A 19698-nucleotide genomic window follows, 5' to 3' on the forward strand; every position below is an offset into this window, starting at 1 on the left:
ATCATCATAAGTGATATGGGATGTGTGGTCGAGAGGATAAGTACGCTTGGGCTTAGTTTGGCTATCCGTCAAAGGGGCTCGAAGTTCGACTACCCGACTCAGCAGAGATACCACCACCCCTCATACTGATCTGTAAAAGAGATTGGATCATAGCGCTCTGAGCGTGCTATAAGCATGAAATTTGCGCTTTATAAAAGCTATTAAAAGAAAACCATTTCGCATTATCTTTGAACATGAGTTTGTTCTTATCTCCGCTCTTATCCTATACTCTTAAGCGAGCAATTCTTGTATGTATGTATATATATTTATATATATATATATATATATATATATATATAAATTTTATTTCGAAAACGGCTCTAACGATTTTCTTTAAAATTTCACGGTATGTGCATAATAGTGAGAAAAAAATTCTCAACTCATTGGCCACATTGGGAAAACTCGAGATCGACCGTTATATCGGTTTGAAAATGCCTCATTATCGAAAAATTAATTTTGGCTAGAATGTTTTATGAATGAAAATTTTCCATGACGTAAACGGGAAAAACGCTGCTTACGTCACTAAGCTTACCGCAGTACACTAAATTATTTCTTTGCAAATAAGGACGAGTTTTAAAGAATCAATAGACCTAATTAAACATTTGCGCACCATCTTATTGTAGATTGATTTATTATAGAACTATGAAAGAAAAGTAATGAAATTAAATGTGCCGATGTATGATTAGTTATTGTGTTTTAAGTGCTTAATAAATTGTTTACACTTTAATTGTGTAGAGCGGTGTAGATACCTTTTACTTTGTTGTTTATTTTGCTGGTGACCTCCAGCTGTCTCGTTCTGAGGTTGCATGCAACCATGTGCTCTCTTCTATGTCAGCTAAGTCAAGTTTGCGCCATAAGCTGGTCTTTTAAGGGTTTCGGTGTTACGTCGACCACTTTTTAGCTCACCAAAAAAGACTGCCTTTGGCATGCGTTCGTCTGAGATTCGTCTCCCATACAGGATACTGCTCTGTCCAGCGTAACTGTCGGACTTAAAGATTTCCCTCTATACAAAGGCCGCGGATACACATTTGAGACCAAAAGAAAATTTGCTGCCGAGGACAGACGCAGACGCTAAAAGAAAATCTTAATCGAGCATCGCGGACAATGGTTATGCTTGCCCTGGATGTAGCAAGATATGTAGGTAACAGCTGCAATCCTCATTAATTTTCGGACTCTAAGACAAGCCTTATTATTATTATTATTTTGCTGGTGAATTATTACCATGTGTTCATGCTTCAGTGTCTACTGTCCTGTACCAAAACAAAGGAAATGGTCATAACACAACTTCTCTACGCCTTACTTGCTCACACTAAACATGATATCCATCTAGCGGTCAACGAGTTTGCGTACACTGCAGCCTCTTTTGATTTAACTATAAACCTCGGTAAAAAGCTTGGAGTTAGGGCCAGGAGAGATCTGAATGGATGGATGTGTAAAAGCAGGCCATAGCACCACTAGGATGGATGGATGGCAAAAGCCGGTATGAACTTCCTATAGTCCGACAGTCACAACTTGACACCGCTTACATCACTAGGCTCACATCGGTACACTAAGACTTTTCTTCGCAAACAAGAACAAGTTTTAATGATTCATTTGGCCTAATTAAACATTTGCGCACCATCTTATTGTAGATTGATCCATTATGAAACTATGAAAGAAAAATAATGAAATTAAATATCTTTATATATGATTAGTTATTGTATTTTAAAGGCTTTATAAATTGTTTACACTTTAATTGCTTACACCCGTAGGTAGCTTTTACTTTGTTATTATTTTGCTGGTAAATTATTGCAATGTGTTTAAGCTTCGAAGTCTAATGACTGTTCCATTATCTATGCCTTACTTGCACAACCAGGGCCGGCCCTAACATTTTCGGTGCCCTATGTGAAATGGATTGCGCGCGGACCAGAAAGGGTAGGGAAAAGGATAATAAGTGAAAATAAAGATTTTTTATTAGAAAATAAATTCGTATTTGCATTACATTTTTTATTAAATGAAAGCTGACGATGCCGTTTTTTTATAAGATGCGTAGGACTGCCTGGCATTTACCATATTGATTGACACCCCAAAATGACAATTTTGTCTTTTTAAGGACATTTGTATGAGTTTCAGGAGATTTCAAAACAAGGAGACCACGGGAACCCTATTATAAATTATAATGGTTTAATTTAATAATATAATGGTTTAATTTAATAATTTACACCCAGAATCAGCGCGGGGCTTTTGAACCTTCGGAGTCCACTGCGGCAGTATACGCCTAAGGCTGGCCCTGATGATATCCAGCTCGCAATCAACGAATTTTCATCACGCTGCTGCTTTTTTTTGGTTAACCTATAAGCCTCGGTAAAAAAGAAGTCATGTTCCAGAAGTCACTCAATAAAACCTACTCAGCCCAAAGATCACCGCACATAGACTTCCCTTAAAGTGGTAGATAACTTCACATTATCTGGGAAGCATAGTATCAAATGACGCATTGCTTTAAAGAGAGGCTGATATGTGATCAGGGATAGTCGTGCTTTTGGACATCTCCAAGCGAGAGTGTGGCGAAATAAATCGCTCCGCCTGTCTACAAAATCATTGTCAACCACCGATTCTCTCAACCCTCTATGTGGATCTGAGACATGAGTACTTTATAGAAAGCAACTAAGACTTCTTGAACGACTTCACCAAAGACCGCAATACAAACAGCGATATTCTTGCAAAACGGTATGAACTTCTTATAATACGACAGCCACGCTTTGCAGGGCACTTGCCCCAACGGTCCAATAGACTAAGAGATAGGTGAAGGTGGAGGTGATCTACTGTTGGTCTAGCTCTCTACCACACATTATTTAAACCACTTTTCTTGGATTCGGTTTAGTCCTTAATTGTTTTGTCAACCACGTTTCTAAGATCTCGTGTAACTAAGTGTACCTATAGTAACGTATCTGTCTCGCATCTAGATTGGTCAAGCTGTAGTTTCAAACACTTTATCCTGGCCTGGTGTAGTAAAGCTGTAGTCGAATATTCCTCTTTAGTTTACTTTAACATTCATAAATCCTGAACGTTTGAATCAATAGCAGCCACATGCTAACATCTTCTGTAATTAAATATAATTGGAATCAACGGAAAATAAACAATTCACGTTGACAAGAGTTTCGTTTTTTTACTGTGATAATTAAATATCGTGTGTTTTTTTTTAATGGAGAGATTACCATAATTAATATGTCTGCATGTGTTTCAATATTATCTCTCCCGGCGAACAAAAAAAAAAAAGCGTCATTTTTTTTTTCATAATAAAGTTAGAAAAATTATTTTTTAATGTAATTACATTTAAATAAATAAAAATATTGTTTTTATGCAGGCATATGTCAGATCATAAATGATAATTATTCAATTTAATTGTTATCTAAGATGTAGTTAACTTTTTTTTAATGTGTATTTTCTATTCATAAAAAAAAAGTTGAGATTGAGTTAATAGCCCCAGCTAGAACTGGTTCAATTCTTTACCACATCCTGCCTCTAATAGATATATAGACCTATATTCTTTCCAGTTTCTAAGAAACAAACATATAATTTATTATATATAATTGAATCTTATCTTATCTTGTATAATACGGATGTTACTTCCAAAAAAGAAGATGATTACGTCCTACGCGTCATGCATTTGGTCATGCATATTAACCAATGACTTAAATTCTGCCAAGTCACTGGTTTTCCTGGCTAGCTCAGGGAACCCATTCCATGCTCTAATAGCACTAGGGAAGAAGGAGTATTTGTACAAATTTATCCTAGCATATGGGACGAGGAATGTGCCTTTATCTTTGTGTCTTTCAGTATGTATAAATATGTATGTTACGTCCAGCATAGAAATCAGAACCGTTCGATCAATCTTGATAAAACTTGGCATAAATGTTCGTTAGATCATGGCGTGAAAGTAGTTTAATGTTTTAATGTCCCTCCCACGACCGGAGGGGAGCTAAAAATAAAAAGAAATCCATTAATTTATTAAAGAAAGAAATTTTATTAATACATGACGACGTTAGGGGGCTGTAATTTTTTATTATTATTTTTTTTTTTTTATTATATTTGAATAGGTCCGCTAAACGGGTAAACCCATTTTGCATAATTTATTTACGTGGCGAAAAAAATATGTGGAGGAACATTCGCCCTGTCAGATTTGGGCTGGAAATATTGAAACCAGCCGCGTTACCACATTGCTTACCAAGCAGATGACCTCTGGTTGGTCCTTTTGGGGCCCACCTCTGAGTTTGAGTGATAACAAAATCTCTCTTTAAATCTTGTTATTATTTGCTAGCAACAATGATCTTTCAATATAGCGTCCATGAAATTATTTTTTTTTGTTATTTCAAAATCTTTCTTTATTTTCCTCCATTTTTTCGTTAAGCTCCTTTATATCGCCATAAAGTTCTGTCTTCCTTTCCTCTCTTGCTGTCTTCATTGTTAACAGCAGTGGTTCCCAAACTTTTTCCTTATCGGAACACTTCGCACCTTCTGAATATTAGCATAACACTTTTTAATTTTATTTTTTTTTTTAGAGATTAATACACGTGGTGGCCTACTAGTTAACTATTTCAGTAGTTCGAGGAACACATTCAGGCCTCGCGGAACACTAGGGTTCCGTGGAATACAGTTTGGGAAACACTGGTTTGCAGAATATATTTTAAAAACATGTCAACAAAGAGCAGCTTAATTCAATTAACTGAGGTATAGAACGCCCCCTTGAAAATATCCTGAGACCCATGAATTATTCAGATGAACATTTTGTTTAAACTTGCATTTTTTATTTCTGAACCTGACAAGATAACAGCCAGATGTAAAGAGCACACCTATAAACCTGAAACAAAATCTTAGCAAATCCTTGTTTTAAAGATACTTTTTTTTTAGATGTGCTTTTTCGTCGGTCGGTCAGCGGTCATTTCTGTTCGAACTGGACAAATAGCAATATTTAAATGTTACGAGACGACCCACGGCGTAGCATACGCCCCACCCCCTCTATTTTTTTCAGAGCCTAGCTTTCTTCCACCTCGAAACTTAAGTAGGGTAACTCTAGTCCGACTTGCAGAAATAAAAGAGAGTCATCTATCCATGACTTTTTCATCGCACTGTCCCGCATGTTTGGGCCACGAAGAGAATTCTTTAAACGTAATGGACTATTGCACATTGTTGTTAATACCATGCCATATAATTCATTGAGTAATAACAGAATCATCACAATACCTCTATTCAAGTCAAAACTTCATGGAGGAACCTAGGTGGACACGGATATCAAAAAACGGTTCTAACACGATTTTCCTATAAATTGTATAGTTGATGCATATTATTGGAAAAAAAATATACTAGCTCCTTGGCCATAACGGGTAAATATTGTTTCAAGAGTTCTATAAATTAAAGAATAATTTTACGCACCGCCTGCTATTGGAAATCAAATTTTGATGACGCAATAAACCTCTTTTGTAATGTAATGTACATAGATGCAAAATATTCGATCCATAAGAAACAAAGAATATTAAATTACTGATGACTCATGTTGACGTTCTGCTCTATAAGTTACACTTTTCATAAGTCTTCAAACTCGAAGACAAGTCTTATTATAAGTTGTATAAAAGAGACATTGTATTTTTTTTTTTATGTATTTTTATATGCCGTTCTTCTTTATTTTATTATACTGAGTGATTAAAAAAAAGAATGCGTCAAAATCATCACGCATTTCGAAAGAGTTGTAATGGACAGAGTTAGCGGTCGTTTGATACAGGAGTTATCCTTGTTTAATTGGATGTCATTTTCAACTTCTCAATTTCAATATGTGTTTGTATGAAAATCACTTGTTTTTTTTTTACCATCAAAACGATTTCTCAGCACAAGGCATTTTGTTGGCTCTCTGCGCTTGGCCTGCCAGGTTCCCAATATTAAAGATAAAGTTTGTGTTCCACCGTTGGCAGTAAATATCAATGGCATGAAAGATCGAATAACATCTGCAATCAACACAGCGGGCGCGTTTGGGGGGTATTTTCATATCAGCTTGATGCCCATCTAGCAAGTGATGGTCACTTTGAGCACTTGTTGACCTCCTTCAGTCGTAGAATGACTAGGGCTCATCTCGAACACTTTTCCATGTGGCTGCAGAGCCCTGTTTTGGAGAGACACTCCTGTCCACCTATATTGCAGGTCGAGGTGGCTTTCGCTTCGGTGGGAGAGGAGCTGACCGTTTTCCGTGTGGCACGCTTTTCTTCAAGAGCTGAGGCCCATGTTTTCTCGGTGTACATATCTTTCTTGGTCACCGTCTCTCTCCAACTAGTGCGGTCTTGGGCTATGTCTTCCCAATGGTCAGTATCAATGGTCACTGTTTGTAGGTCCCGGTTTATTACTTCCACGTACAGGAGGTGGGGGCGTCGAGAACTTGTAAAGTATGAAATAAAAACTTGATATAGATAGATAGATAGATAGATAGATAGATAGATAGATAGATAGATAGATAGATAGTAGATAGATAGATAGATAGATAGATAGTAGATAGATAGATAGATAGATAGATAGATAGATAGATAGATAGATAGATAGATAGATAGATAGATAGTAGATAGATAGATAGATAGATAGATAGATAGTAGATAGATAGATAGTAGATAGATAGATAGATAGATAGATAGATAGATAGATAGATAGATAGATAGATAGATAGATAGATAATAGATAGATAGATAGATAGATAGATAGATAGATAGATAGATAGATAGATAGATAGATAGATAGATAGAATAAGGCTTGTCTTCGAGTCCCAAGATTACTGAGGAATGCAGTATTTCCCGTGGCTGCGCAGACCCAGCTGTGTTCTTGTATAGATAAATAAACAGACAGACAGATAGATAGATAAATAAACAGACAGATAGATAGATAGATAGATAGATAGATAGATAGATAGATAGATAGATAGATAGATAGATAGATAGATAGATAGATAGATAGATAGATAGATAGATAGATAGAATAAGGCTTGTCTTCGAGTCCGAAGATTAGTGAGGAATGCAAAATTTCCCGTGGCTGCGCAGCCCCAGCTATGCCTTACATATTTTGCCACACCCTATGCAAGCATAACCATTGTCCGCAGATATATATACATATATTTTTTACATACTCCTTAATAACTTAAAATTACGGAATTTAATGTCAAGGGACATAATTCACGTAAAACACTGATTTATTAAATTGCAGCTTAATTACATTTCTATATTCACACGCCTATACTAAAAAAGTTTTGAAGGCTTTAAAGAAACTCTTTCAGAAAATGAGAACCTAAAAAAATACAAATTAAAGATTTTTAACAAGACAATCAAGTATTAAAATATGGAAGCGAAAGTTCGCTCCCTTAGGACAAGACCGAAACAGGTTTTTATGTGACGATTGCGATAGGATGAAAGCTTCTAGTCGGTCATGTTCAATAAAAATGACACTGTAAACCGTTCCTTAGCAACCAGAATTGAGGTCGCCTCTCTAGTGACCCTTAATTCTCCATTCTGAGGGTATCAGAGCAGGTGAATATCTTAAGAAAAGAAACTGACATTTGCCAACATTGTATTGTCAGTTGATCATCAGAGATGCCTTATTATAATATGGACCAAGTTGTTGCCGCTTTTTGCCTGTTTGAAATGTCGAGAAACTGCACTCCTAATAAACAAACGGTAATTCTTAGCTACAAAGACGTTTACCAGAAATAAGATTATTGAAATTAGTATATTTATATTGAAAATTTAAAGATAGGATGTTATATAGTCATTGTCAAAAATTTCGTTCGGGTACGAACATGTGTTTACAACATAGGACTAATGACACAATATCCTAAAAAAAAAAGAAAGAGAGAAAAAAAAATGACACAATAATGATCGTCAAGTTTGAACAATTTCTGAATGATGTTAACCATAATTTTTAATTTTTTAACATTTATTTTTCATTGGCAATAAAAAAATATGTTGCATTTGAGTTGCATTTATAACATCATTTATGTGTATTCACCTTTCCCTTAGTCTGTTGAACCGTTGGGGCATCACACAAGATCTGCTGACCGTCTTTCTCCATTCCCCTCTGTCTTTTGCCTTGGGTAGAACTTCCTTCAATGGCAGGCCCGTCCATTCTTATATGTTGTCTTCCCATCGCTATCGCTATCTACCTCTTCTTCTTTTTTCCTGGTACTGTTCCCTGAAGGAAAGTCTCCAAGCGAGCTCTGTAGACCTTGTAATATGGCCATAGAGTTTTAGTTTAGCGTTGTTGTTTTTTTACAATAGTTAGCAGGTCTTCGTGGGGTCCAATCGCTGTAGTAACCCTGTCTCTAATCGTCTTGTTTTGTGAGTTATGTCAGAAAGGTCAAATTTCTCTTGAGTGGCGAATCATCGACCTTTGCAGTTCCCCTACAAATTGGTCTTTGTTGATGATATTACGACAAGAAGGCTCTTTACAAAAGTGCATGATCTACTGTCTTCAATGTCTCTTGCTCTTCGTTATCAAATTCAAGATCAAATTCAACTTCAACTCCAGATATCCATGGACATACAAACAATACTTTAATATTCGATACAGCACAAATAATGACATCAGCTCTCAGAAATATAATACACAAAATACCAGCCCAGGAAGCAACCGCCCAACTTTCCTGGATCGGGAACAAGACCTCATTAACTCACTCTCTCGCACATTCAATGAAGACTAAACCATTCAGTTCATAACACGTGCAAGACTATTCAAATTTCATAACCTGGACCTGGGAGTACAAAAAAAAGGGATATAACTATTATATCAAAATAACAAAGTAACATATTCACTCTTAGCATACCTCCCCCTGACAGGCCTGTTCCATCCCTTGTTATTTTGACATTTCACAAAATGCATTTTCTTACTAGAACTAAGACTAAGACTGCTTTGTTGATCCTTATTGGAAATTTGTTGCAATTTACTCTATTAAAAGCTCTCGGAGAAATAGAGCGATGTACACGATAGGAGAATTCATTACTGAAGCTTAGAATGCACAGAAAATAAAACTTAGCAACCCGGAATCTTCAGGGGCAGATTACAGCGGATCTGCATTCCCCTTACCTGAATAAGAGTGCGAACGCACATTGTGGGTATAAATGGTGTCACTAACTCAAGTTTGAGAAACACTGTTTTATATGTTTATGATGAGAATCTATGTATGGATTTTATAATATGTTTTTATGTTTGATTCTTTTCAGAGAGTGGTGCATTAGACTTATGCCTCTCCCCTGCCAGACGGAAGTGAGTCTTTCGTGAGAACTAAATACCTCGCATCTCTCTGAGCCAACTCCAGCCATCTGGACGTCAAGTTATCACTAAGAGTAATTAGCATCGACTGGTTAGTCTAATTAACGCCAGAGAACCGCGTACATTCATTTCATTCGTTTTGCTGTCATTAAATGACATTAAAATTAAACAATTATAGGTCGGAGATGAAAATTAACATTCCTTTTTTAGGAAAGTTAAAATAATTATATTTTATGGGGTGTTTAGGGATTATATTCCCCTGGTAAATGTAATAGCTATTTATATCTTGAAAAGATGATTCTATAATAAAGAAGTAATTATTAAATTGTTCCAAGTCAATCATTGTTTTGTGTTTTTTTTTTCTCTTCTTGAAATAATTATTGGTTGCTGTTTTTCTACAAGGGCTCAGATGTATTAATAGAAAAAATTAAAAATGGTTGTTAGATCTAGTTGATAGCACTTCATTATTATATAGGTTATTGTGTCATTTGTTAATTGATGATTTTCGATACATATGTAGACTATTCTAAAATAGATATGTGTAAAAACTAAACTCTAGATTCGTAAGATCAACGATTCCTTACAGACACAACAAGAATTATGAACTTTGTATTGGGTACGTAATACAATACCAATGGTGATATTAATACAGATTTGCCAGTATTGGTCTCTAACTTCAGAGTTCAATAAATTCAAGTCATCGAGTATAAATGCTTTAGCAACTTATTTCGTATTAGATAGATCATATTAAAAGTAACCAAATTAAAGTTTCCCTTTCAGACATTGCGTTCTATGGGGCTGATGATGTGAAGTTCTTCTGTGTCTGTGGCCTACCATTAACGAGGCTGTCATGCAGTCAGCACAACGACTAACTGCCTTTACTTTTTCCCAACTAATGTCAGGTACTTCTTAGATCTTGATGGACTGTGGCGCAATAAAGATCCGAAATTAAAAACCCCAGTCATCACCAGGATTTGAACCCGGGACAACCCGATTCGGGAGCCAAGCGCTTTACTGCTCAGCCACCTTGTTGCCATAAATCATATTATTAATTTTTTTCACCACAAGATTAAGAAGCCCTCAGAGCCTTTTGTTTTATCAGCCTCATAAGGATCGTCCAGGTCAATGTTCTAGAATAGAAGCTCTTAAAGCACCCATGTTACACGAACCTCAGGACTTGCAAAAACTTTCCTTCAAGGTACGATATCAGGCAAAAAAAGGGAGAAAATGGAGCAAAAGACAAGAAATTTTTCAAGTAGACTCTAACCCCACTTTTTTGCAGACTAGTAGGTAGACTCTATCCCCACACTGTTGTGGACTAGTAGGTAGACTCTATCCCCACACTATTATGGACTAGTAGGTAGACTCTATCACAACACTATAGTGGACTAGTAGATAGTCTCTATCCCCAGGCTAAGTAGACTCAGGTAGCAAAAGAAAAGAACTATTCAGTACCGTGAAAAGACGAAAACTGATCTGGTTTTGGTAATATTGTAAAAAGTCATTCTTCAAGGTATAGTCGAAATAGTCCAAAGTGAAACTGGCTGGATAACATGGACGAATGGACCAGCCTCTCTCTTGATATCCTGCTAAGAACATCTGCTGACAGGGAAAAGTGGAGGGATTTGGTTCCGCGAACTCTTACAGCAGCCATACGACAAACGTCAAAGAACAGATGAGATGAGAATGAATTTATAGGCACTGCTCTTTGTAAATACAAAAAAAAAATTCAGTCGAAATAGAATTTTAATTCTATTTAAATATTTATTTCTAGAAGGAACAAGGTTTTCGAAAGTTTGTGGATATTTATTTTAATACATGATTATAATATATAATATCTATATTCACGTATGGCAAACCTAAAACACATTTACAAAACTTGAGGTAAATAATGCCTTAAACAACGAAATCATAGTCTTTCAAATGAAACAGTTTGTATTTATTCATTTCAAAATGCTATTTAATTACAATGCTGCTATAAAAGAACAGACTAAGCAAGAGTTTAGGTTTTAAAAACAACACCATTTCCATATTCCTGATCCGCATATTTAAAAGAATATGCGATAAATTATTTGCGATTATTATAGTTTTCTTTATGACTTCCGGGCAAATAATATGATTGACATCTCAACATTGCTTCCAATTGTTAGATCTAGATTTCAATCGAAATTGTACAGGAAAATGATTAAGAGCGTGTTTTCTTACATTGGTTACATGACCATTATCTTAAAATATAATATTTTAAACTATAATTATTCATTATGAAGTAGAGTTGTTTTTTTTTCTTTTTAAGGTTATCTCTGAAAAACAAATTTCGTTCCGAAGGGAAAAATCAATATTTCATTGGTTACACATTTAGTAAACTAATACATATTTGTTTTTTTTTTTTTTTCATTTTGAATGTATCCTATAGATTAAGACTAAGACTAAGACTTATAGTGGATGACTTCTACTAGTAATAAATTACCAAGATAGAAGGCAATAAAAAATTACATTTATAGAAGGGAGCAAAGCAGTATATCGTAAATAGTGTGTCCGAAGACAGTTACCTCCCATTTGTATTGATTTTTCCCCTCAGCTTTCTTATAAGCTACAGAGTGTGCTATAAAAAAACAACAACATTAGGACAAGTGAATTGTTGTATTAAATTACTGTATGCTAAAACAATTAAAACATAAAGCATAAGTATGGTATATAAACAATAATGAATGAACACAAATTACTCAAGGAATTCCTTATGAACAGCTTAACAACTTTACAATGACTGACAATTTCAGAAAGATTTTACCGCAGTAAATTGACTCAAATCAGTGTGTCTCATAGCTGTGTGTCCGCAGTAAATTGACTCAAAACAGTGTGTCTCAGAGCTGTGTGTCCGCAGTAAATTGATCCATAACAGTATGTATTAGATTAGAGCTGTGTGTCCGCATTAACTTGATTTATAATAGTCTGTGTTAGATTAGAGCTGTGTGTCCGCATTAAATTGATTTATAACAGTCTGTGTTAGATTAGCGCTGTGTGTCTGGGTTTACTTTTTTGGAATGGTCCTTTGAGATGTGGTAAACCGTGACCTTATTGGACCTGAGGTCCCCGTGCGTGACGTACAGGCGACTGTTCATGACGGCTAGACAGGCTGGCCTGGTGATGCCGTCCTGCGAGGTCAAGACGTGCTCCAAGAAGTGTCCCTCCGGACTGAACATGGACACTCGGTTGTTGTAGTGGTCGCCCACGTAGAGGTGTCCGTCACCGTCGCTGGCCACCCCGTAAGGGAATTTGAACTGACCGTCCTGCTTGCCGAAGCTGCCGAATTGGAACTTGAAGTTGAAGGCCGGGTCGAAGACCTTGATGCAGTGGTTGGCCGAGTCGGAGATGACGTAGTGTCCGTCTGGAGTCGTGCAGATGTACCTCGGGTGATGAAAAAAGCTTCCAGCGTCGGAGATGTGGCCGGCTTGGTAGTGGGTGAAGGGCTCTACGTTCTCTTTCATGGCGGTGACAGGGGCGGAGAGCTCGGAGAGAAACTTGCCAAACTTATTAAACACTAGTACCGCATTGGCCTCCTCATCTGCGACAATAAATCTTCCTTTGGTGTCGCACTGAATCCCTAGAAAAAACAAACAAATAATTGTTATTCCTGAGATTATCAGACATAATGATCTGGCACATGTTAGTGATACTCTAACTACGGCCCTTGGGTTGTATTCACTGAGGCTATCCGGTCTCTCAACACTATATATAATTCTCTTCGTCGCCCAACCATGCGGGATACCACGCAAGCACGCCGAGTCTCCAACCCTCGATGAAAAAGTCATAGAAAGATAACTCTTTTATTTCTGCAAGTCGGACGAGGTGTTACCCCACATAACTTTCGCGGGGACAGAGAGCGAGGCTCAGAAAAAAAAGAGAGGTGGGGCGTATGCTACGCCGCGGGTCGGATCGTATGAATATTAAGTCACAAAGTTTCAGTTGCATTGTACTCGAAGATTTAATCTTTTACATATGTTTCGCTATGTAGTATATGTTTCGATTGTTCGATAATGCACATGAACCCCGGAATAAACAAGGAAAAAAAAACATAAAAATACTTATCAATATGTTACCTACCATATTTGCTAATATTTGGTTCACAACAGATTTTACTGCAAGTAGATCTAGATGTATCGAAGGATTTCGCTAGTAGTGTAATCGATTTCAATTGCGCCATGATAAACAAAGACCTGAAGACATTTTTGTAGAGCGCTCTGGAAATCGATTACACTTCTCTCCTAATGATTAACTTTTCTGTATAGGATACACTTCGAGGTGTTGAACTCAAGTGCTATTACATTGTATCGTGCCTCATAGGTCAAGAAAAGTTCCCCCTTTCAGACCAAAGGGCAGATGATGTAAAGGTCAACTGTTTCTGTTTCCCCACGGTTAACGAGGGTGTCATGTGGCCAGCACAACGATCAACCGCCTTTGCCGACTTGGACTCAGGGGTTCCCTAAAAATTCCGAAATTCAAGATCCCAGTCTTCATCGAGATTTAAACCCAGGACTCCCAGGTTGGTAATCCAAGTGCTTAGCAACTCAGCCTCCAGGCCCTGTCGGGCCTTATAAATTACAGGTATTCCTTCAAAAGAAAAGAAGAAAATTACGTTCTACGCCTACCCATGTGTTAATCTAGTCATAGTTTCTGGCTGATTCAGGCAACCCATTTTGTTTTTTAATGACACTAGGGAATAAAGTGCACTAGTACGACTTTGCTCTAGCAAATGGAATCAGAAAAAAGCATTTCTATTTTGTGTCTTTCTGGGTATTTTATTACGTTGTGTTCTTGTATAGGTAAACAGACAGACAGACAGACAGACAGACAGTTAGATAGATAGATAGATAGATAGATAGATAGATAGATAGATAGATAGATAGATAGATAGATAGATAGATAGATAGATAGATAGATAGATAGATAGAAGGAAAGAAAGATAGGTAAGTAGGTAGGTAGGTAGGTAGGTAGATAGATAGATAGATACATAGATAGATAAATAGATAGAGATTATCCATGTAGAAATTGTAAAACCTTCATCACTTACATATAATGATATAAATACATTTTCATATGTGTTAAGAAGCATATACCTGTAGGCGTTGACAGCTCAGGTTGGCCGAATTCCCTGATTGGTTCACCAGATGTTGACCACAGAGACACACAGCCTTGCCTTTTGAGGGTCACGGCCAACGCCCCTTCGGGAGTCACGCACGTGGCCCACGGTTCAGACCCGGCCTCGACGGCGAACGTCACCTTCGGGAAGCCTCTGCTGTCAAAGAGGACGAGTTTGTTGGAAAGAACATCCGTCACCACAGACTCTCCACCCTTCAAGGGCTGAATGTGAGTGGCTTCCTTCACTGCGTGCGTTTCCAGCGTGCCGTCTGCCGGAAGCGTCGTCGTGAAGTGGTACAGGAATCGCAAATGGCACTGCCGCATCCGGACGCTAGGAATCCTGCTAAAGTTCACCGTCGCCGCATCGTGTGACTGCGATCGAAGCAAAGAGTAGCTCTTCACTAATGAAGTCTCAGCTTCAAATCTATTCTCAGGTGAATCTTCATCTTCCGGAATCACTTCGTCCACTCGTTTTTGAATAGACTTCCTTGAACTAGCTTTGTTCACTTTGATGCTAGACTTGTGCAAGGAAGCGGTTTCTACTTTCCCTTTCCCAGAATTTAAATCCAATGGAAAGACTGGGTTCATTGTGGATTTAAGGCCGTTGTCGGAACTATTATCATTTATTACTTCGGATGAACTTGATGACGTTCGCGACCTTGACTGCTTGAAATGAATTTCTTCCAGGGATCTGCTTAGTTGATCGTTAGAAAGATTCATTAAATTTGATAAACTTTTGGAAGACTTGGACTGGAAAAGTGTTTTTATTTTTTTAAGATATCCCTTACGCTTCATAGAGGAGTCGCTATTTGGTGTAGTGTTCAAATTTTGGGAGCTACTTAAAATATTGTCCGTGCTGGAAGCTAAGAAACTTGTTTCCTGAACAACTGAATCGTCTGCTAGAGATATGTTAGAAACAGATGCCGCCCTGGCACGCATGAGACGAATATGGATCCTTGGTCTTGTTTCCAAGGTAGATGAGCTGGTTGAAAGATCTTCAAGGAAAGAAACATGCTTCTGCAGAGCGGTCTCAGTGTTTTCTACAGAGGTTCTCGTACTGGACGAAGAGTCACTCATGATGGTGTCAGCATCGGAGCAGCTAGATGCTTTATCAGATTCCTTGACGAAAGAACTGGCATCGTCTGGTTCCTCGATCTTTCCAGTTGGTGGGAATTTGATAAAGTTTCTTCTGGAAAATTTTCTTTGGAAGACGCTGTCTACGATGCCATCTTTCCAGGGAATCTGCTCTGTTATGTCCATCGATGAAGAGTTGGACAAGGAAGACTGGGAACAGCTGTAGTGAACGGGCACTGTTTCTGAGACTGTGGGCAGATTACACCGGATGGTGCTGCCATGATACGTGTCAACTTCTGTCATTGTTGATGATGTGTGTATGTCTTGTTCTAGAGTTTGTAAAATAGAATAAGAAAACACAAATAAAATTTTATGAGCAAATTTAATTTTTTTCTACTGCTTAAGCTGAAAAAGGCTGCGACTGGTAGTGATAGTCTAAATAGTGAAACATAATTTAGATTTATCCCTAAGTAAGTTCTCTCTCTCTCTCTTTTGTTATTTCTTATTGGTTATCAACAGTACAGGCGTACTATCTTTTTTTTTAACAGGAAATAGTGTAAGGGTACGCGTGGAAGGAGTCCAGCTGAATCAGTGTTTCCCAAACTGAGTTCCGCGGAACCCTGGTGTTCTTAGTGGCATGAATAGGTGTTCCACGAACTACTGGAATAATTTACTCCTAGGCCACAAAGTTAATTAATCTCTATTTTTAAAAAAAGGAAAGTTTTAATCTAAATACTCAGTAGTTCCGTTAAGAAAAAAGTTTGGGAACCACTGATCTAAACAATATTTGAAAGAACTAGGTCGAAGAACAAGTAACATTTGTTTATATCGTCGTAACTAGCATGTTACTTCCAAGACTCAGCAATTTTATGAACTACAGTCAAACTGAAATTCCAAGGCGTTAGCTGGTTGTTGTTTTTTTAAAGTGATACTTTAGTCCCGATAATTGTTCTCCAAAGTATAAATCGAACTTTAAAATCTTCTCAATATGTTAGAGAAGCCCCGTGCGTACATCGACACCAGTTAGTACCCTACAAACAGATATAAAACTTCTCACACATGACTATTTGACCTATGACAAGAATGTTCACGAATGATTTGAGTTGTCACTGAGTATTTTAATAACATGGGGCAAGGTGGCTGAAAGGTTAAGCGCTTGGCTTCCGAACCTGAGGTTTTGGGTTCGAATCTCGGTGATGACTGGGATTTTGAATTTCGGGATTTTCAGGGCGCTTTTAAGTCCACCCCAACTCTCATTGACAACTGACTTTAGTTGGGGGGAAGTAAAGGCGGTTGGGCGTTGTGCTGGCCACATGACATCCTGCTCATTTACCGTTGGTGGGAAGCGTGGTCGAGAGGCCAAGTGCGCTTGAACTTGGCTTGGCTTGGCTACCTAGAAGGGGGCTCGAGGTTCGACACCCGACTCGGGCAGAGTTGCGTTTACTGAGCGCCTAAAGGCAGCACGGAAAACCAACCCCCCCCCCAACTGGTCCACAAATGAGATTGGACCAAAAGCGCTATGCGCATGCTATAAGCATGAAAGTAGCGCTATATAAAAGCTATAATAATAATAACTGATGATCTTAACATCATCTGGCTTATGGTCTGAAAGGGGAACTATGCTAATAACACTGAATTCAAATCATCATCAGAGTGCCTCGTTACGAGGCTAGAAAACATAATATTTAAATGGAAGTATGCTAATGATCTTACTTACAACCTATTGAAATCCTCAGAGAGACGCAAAGATAAAGAAAGATTTTTTACTTCATGTGTAGGAATCTTCTTATTTCTGGATCTTTGGGCGCGTTCTGAGTCCACCCAGCTCTAATGGGTACGTGACATTAGTTGGTGAAACGTAAAGGCGGTTGGTCGTTGTGCTGGCCACATGACATCCACGTTAACCGTCGGCCAAAGAAACAGATGACCCTTACATCATCTGCCCTATAGGCCACAAGGTCTTGAAGGGGAACTTTACTTTTATATAGGACGAATTCGACTAAGTGCACTTTCGTTGGTGTCTTTAGAGCCAGGCAAACTAATGAATTCGCACAGTTTGTCTCTAGCTATTATGCACTAATGGATTAACCCTATGACATAATTATCTTCTGTAAATTTATTATGTTGGCGGATAATTCTTCCAATTATGGTCAATAGACTTTGACCTATCAATAAAACTTAGTACAATAGTAGAATTTGTTCAATCGGGGGAAAAAAATTGCTATATCGGAAAATTGTATTCCATCGCTAGAATTTGTTCTATTGGTGAAACTAACTCTATCGGAAGAATTTGGTCTATCAGCACAACTTTGGCCATCTGTAAAATTGGTCTTTTAGTAGAATTTGATCTATCGGTAGAATTTGGTCTATCAGTAAAATTTGATCTATCGGTAGAATTTGGTCTATCAGTAAAATTTGATCTATCAGTAAAATTTGGTCTATCAGTAGAATTTGGTCTATCAGTAAAATTTGGTCTATCAGTAGAATTTGGTCTATCAGTAAAATTTGGTCTATCAGTTGAATTTGGTCTATCAGTAGAATTTGGTCTATCAGTAAAATTTGATCTATCGGTAGAATTTGGTCTATCAGTAACATTTGATCTATCAGTAACATTTGATCTATCAGTAAAATTTGGTCTATCAGTATAAATTGGTCTATCAGTAGAATTTGGTCTATCAGTAAAATTTGGTCTATCAGTAGAATTTGGTCTATCAGTAGAATTTGGTCTATCAGTAAAATTTGATCTATCGGTAGAATTTGGTCTATCAGTAAAATTTGGTCTATCAGTAGAATTTGGTTTATCAGTATAAATTGGTCTATCAGTAGAATTTGGTCTATCAGTAGAATTTGGTCTATCAGTAAAATTTGGTCTATCAGTAGAATTTGATCTATCAGTAGAATTTGGTCTATCGGTAGAATTTGGTCTATCAGTAAAATTTGCAAGATGGAATCACGAAATAGTACTAAAATTGAACATTTTTACAAAATTTCTAAAACTTACCTGGCAATGCAATATTAGCTTGCCAGTTTCTGCAACCAGCATCCACAGTATCGTAGTCTAGATCCTTCGAGATGGACGCCTCTGTCACATTGGAAGCAGCGCTGAGGCTGTTGGGTGAGTCCAGGCAGGCGATGGGGCTGTCTATACCAAAACGAATCTCTCTGTCTCTGCTCAGTATTTGCTGTTTGTCACAAAGCCCTGTAAGGAATAGTTCAAAACCGGAATTGAAGTTTTACAGGACAGCAACGCGTTAACGACCCACTTGTGAGCGTATATAAATCGAAAACATCAACTTAAGACCGTATTTTAAAGTAAAGATTTTCTTTCTACTTCTTAATAGCCGAGATAAGCGGTTCTAAAATTTTTATAAGGTTTCAGCTTATATCAAATCACTCTTATCTGTCTGTTTGTCTCTCTGGTAAAAAGTTTTTACATGCTAATTCTTCCCCCCACCCATTTTCGGATCGATAATAAAATTAACTAAGTAGTTAATTACTGGTAACTAATTATTTTCTTTGATACCGATAAGGGAAATAAATCCTTCAGTATTCACAGATATGGCTAAAAATGTAGGGTTTCTTAGACCTAGATAATTGAAGCACTTGAACACGTTAGTTCTCCCACACCCATTCTCAGATCAAGTTGAAACTTTAAACAAGTATTTATTGTACCTAACAAAACATGAGTCAATTTTAAGAAATTACCAATTATTCAATTAATTATTGGTGATTTATTATTTTGTTTGATATACAATAAAGGGAAAAAACTTCTACATTGTTGAGAGATATAGTTGAAAGTGCAGAGCTCTTCCCCCCTTAGATAAGCTTTGTTTTTTTTCTTTTTTAAATTATTTTTTTCTTTACATTCGATAACTTTTGGAGCAGACGTTATTTTAACAGGAAATGATATCATCAGAACTAAGGACTACAACTTAGCATAAATGAAACAAATATTATATATTATTATTTACCAAATAATTATTACTATTATTTTCGACTTCCGGGAGTTTAATTGACCTTTAAACTTTACTTTAAAACAAAGAGCGGACGAAGAAACCAATGTCGAATTCACAGGGAATGAGATTTCGCTTCGACCACGAAGAATGTGCTTACTTTATCATCACCAGTGTCAACCATGAGCTGAAAGGTCGTTCTCTGACACTGCTAGGATCATGTGGA

At 37.2% G+C, this 19698-nt stretch overlaps 2 protein-coding genes across 6 annotated transcripts in view; one reads left to right on the forward strand and one right to left on the reverse strand.

Moving 5' to 3' along the window:
• The window catches only part of LOC106074129 (uncharacterized), an 86419-nt gene extending 76771 nt beyond the window's left edge, over window positions 1-9648 (forward strand). For all 3 annotated transcript variants that reach the window (XM_056043969.1, XM_056043968.1, XM_056043967.1), the window contains exon 6: window positions 9261-9648. In XM_056043969.1, coding sequence (XP_055899944.1) covers window positions 9261-9307 — 47 coding nt within the window. In that variant the 3' untranslated portion in view covers window positions 9308-9648. The remainder of the gene's footprint in view (window positions 1-9260) is intronic.
• A 1448-nt stretch (window positions 9649-11096) lies between these two features.
• The window catches only part of LOC106074130 (serine-rich adhesin for platelets-like), a 28235-nt gene continuing 19633 nt past the window's right edge, over window positions 11097-19698 (reverse strand). For 2 of the 3 annotated variants that reach the window (XM_056043966.1, XM_056043964.1), the window contains exons 2-4: window positions 18521-18718; window positions 14424-15848; window positions 11098-12910 (exon numbers count right to left, since the gene is read on the reverse strand). In XM_056043966.1, the coding sequence (XP_055899941.1) occupies window positions 12318-12910; window positions 14424-15822 (1992 nt within the window). In that variant the 5' untranslated portion in view covers window positions 15823-15848; window positions 18521-18718 and the 3' untranslated portion in view covers window positions 11098-12317. Of the gene's footprint in view, window positions 12911-14423; window positions 15849-18520; window positions 18719-19698 lie in introns of all 3 variants that reach the window. The other variant, XM_056043965.1, reaches the window with a different exon arrangement.

This window comes from Biomphalaria glabrata, chromosome 10 (genome assembly GCF_947242115.1).
Source record: "Biomphalaria glabrata chromosome 10, xgBioGlab47.1, whole genome shotgun sequence".
Classification (NCBI taxonomy): Eukaryota; Metazoa; Mollusca; class Gastropoda; family Planorbidae; genus Biomphalaria; species Biomphalaria glabrata.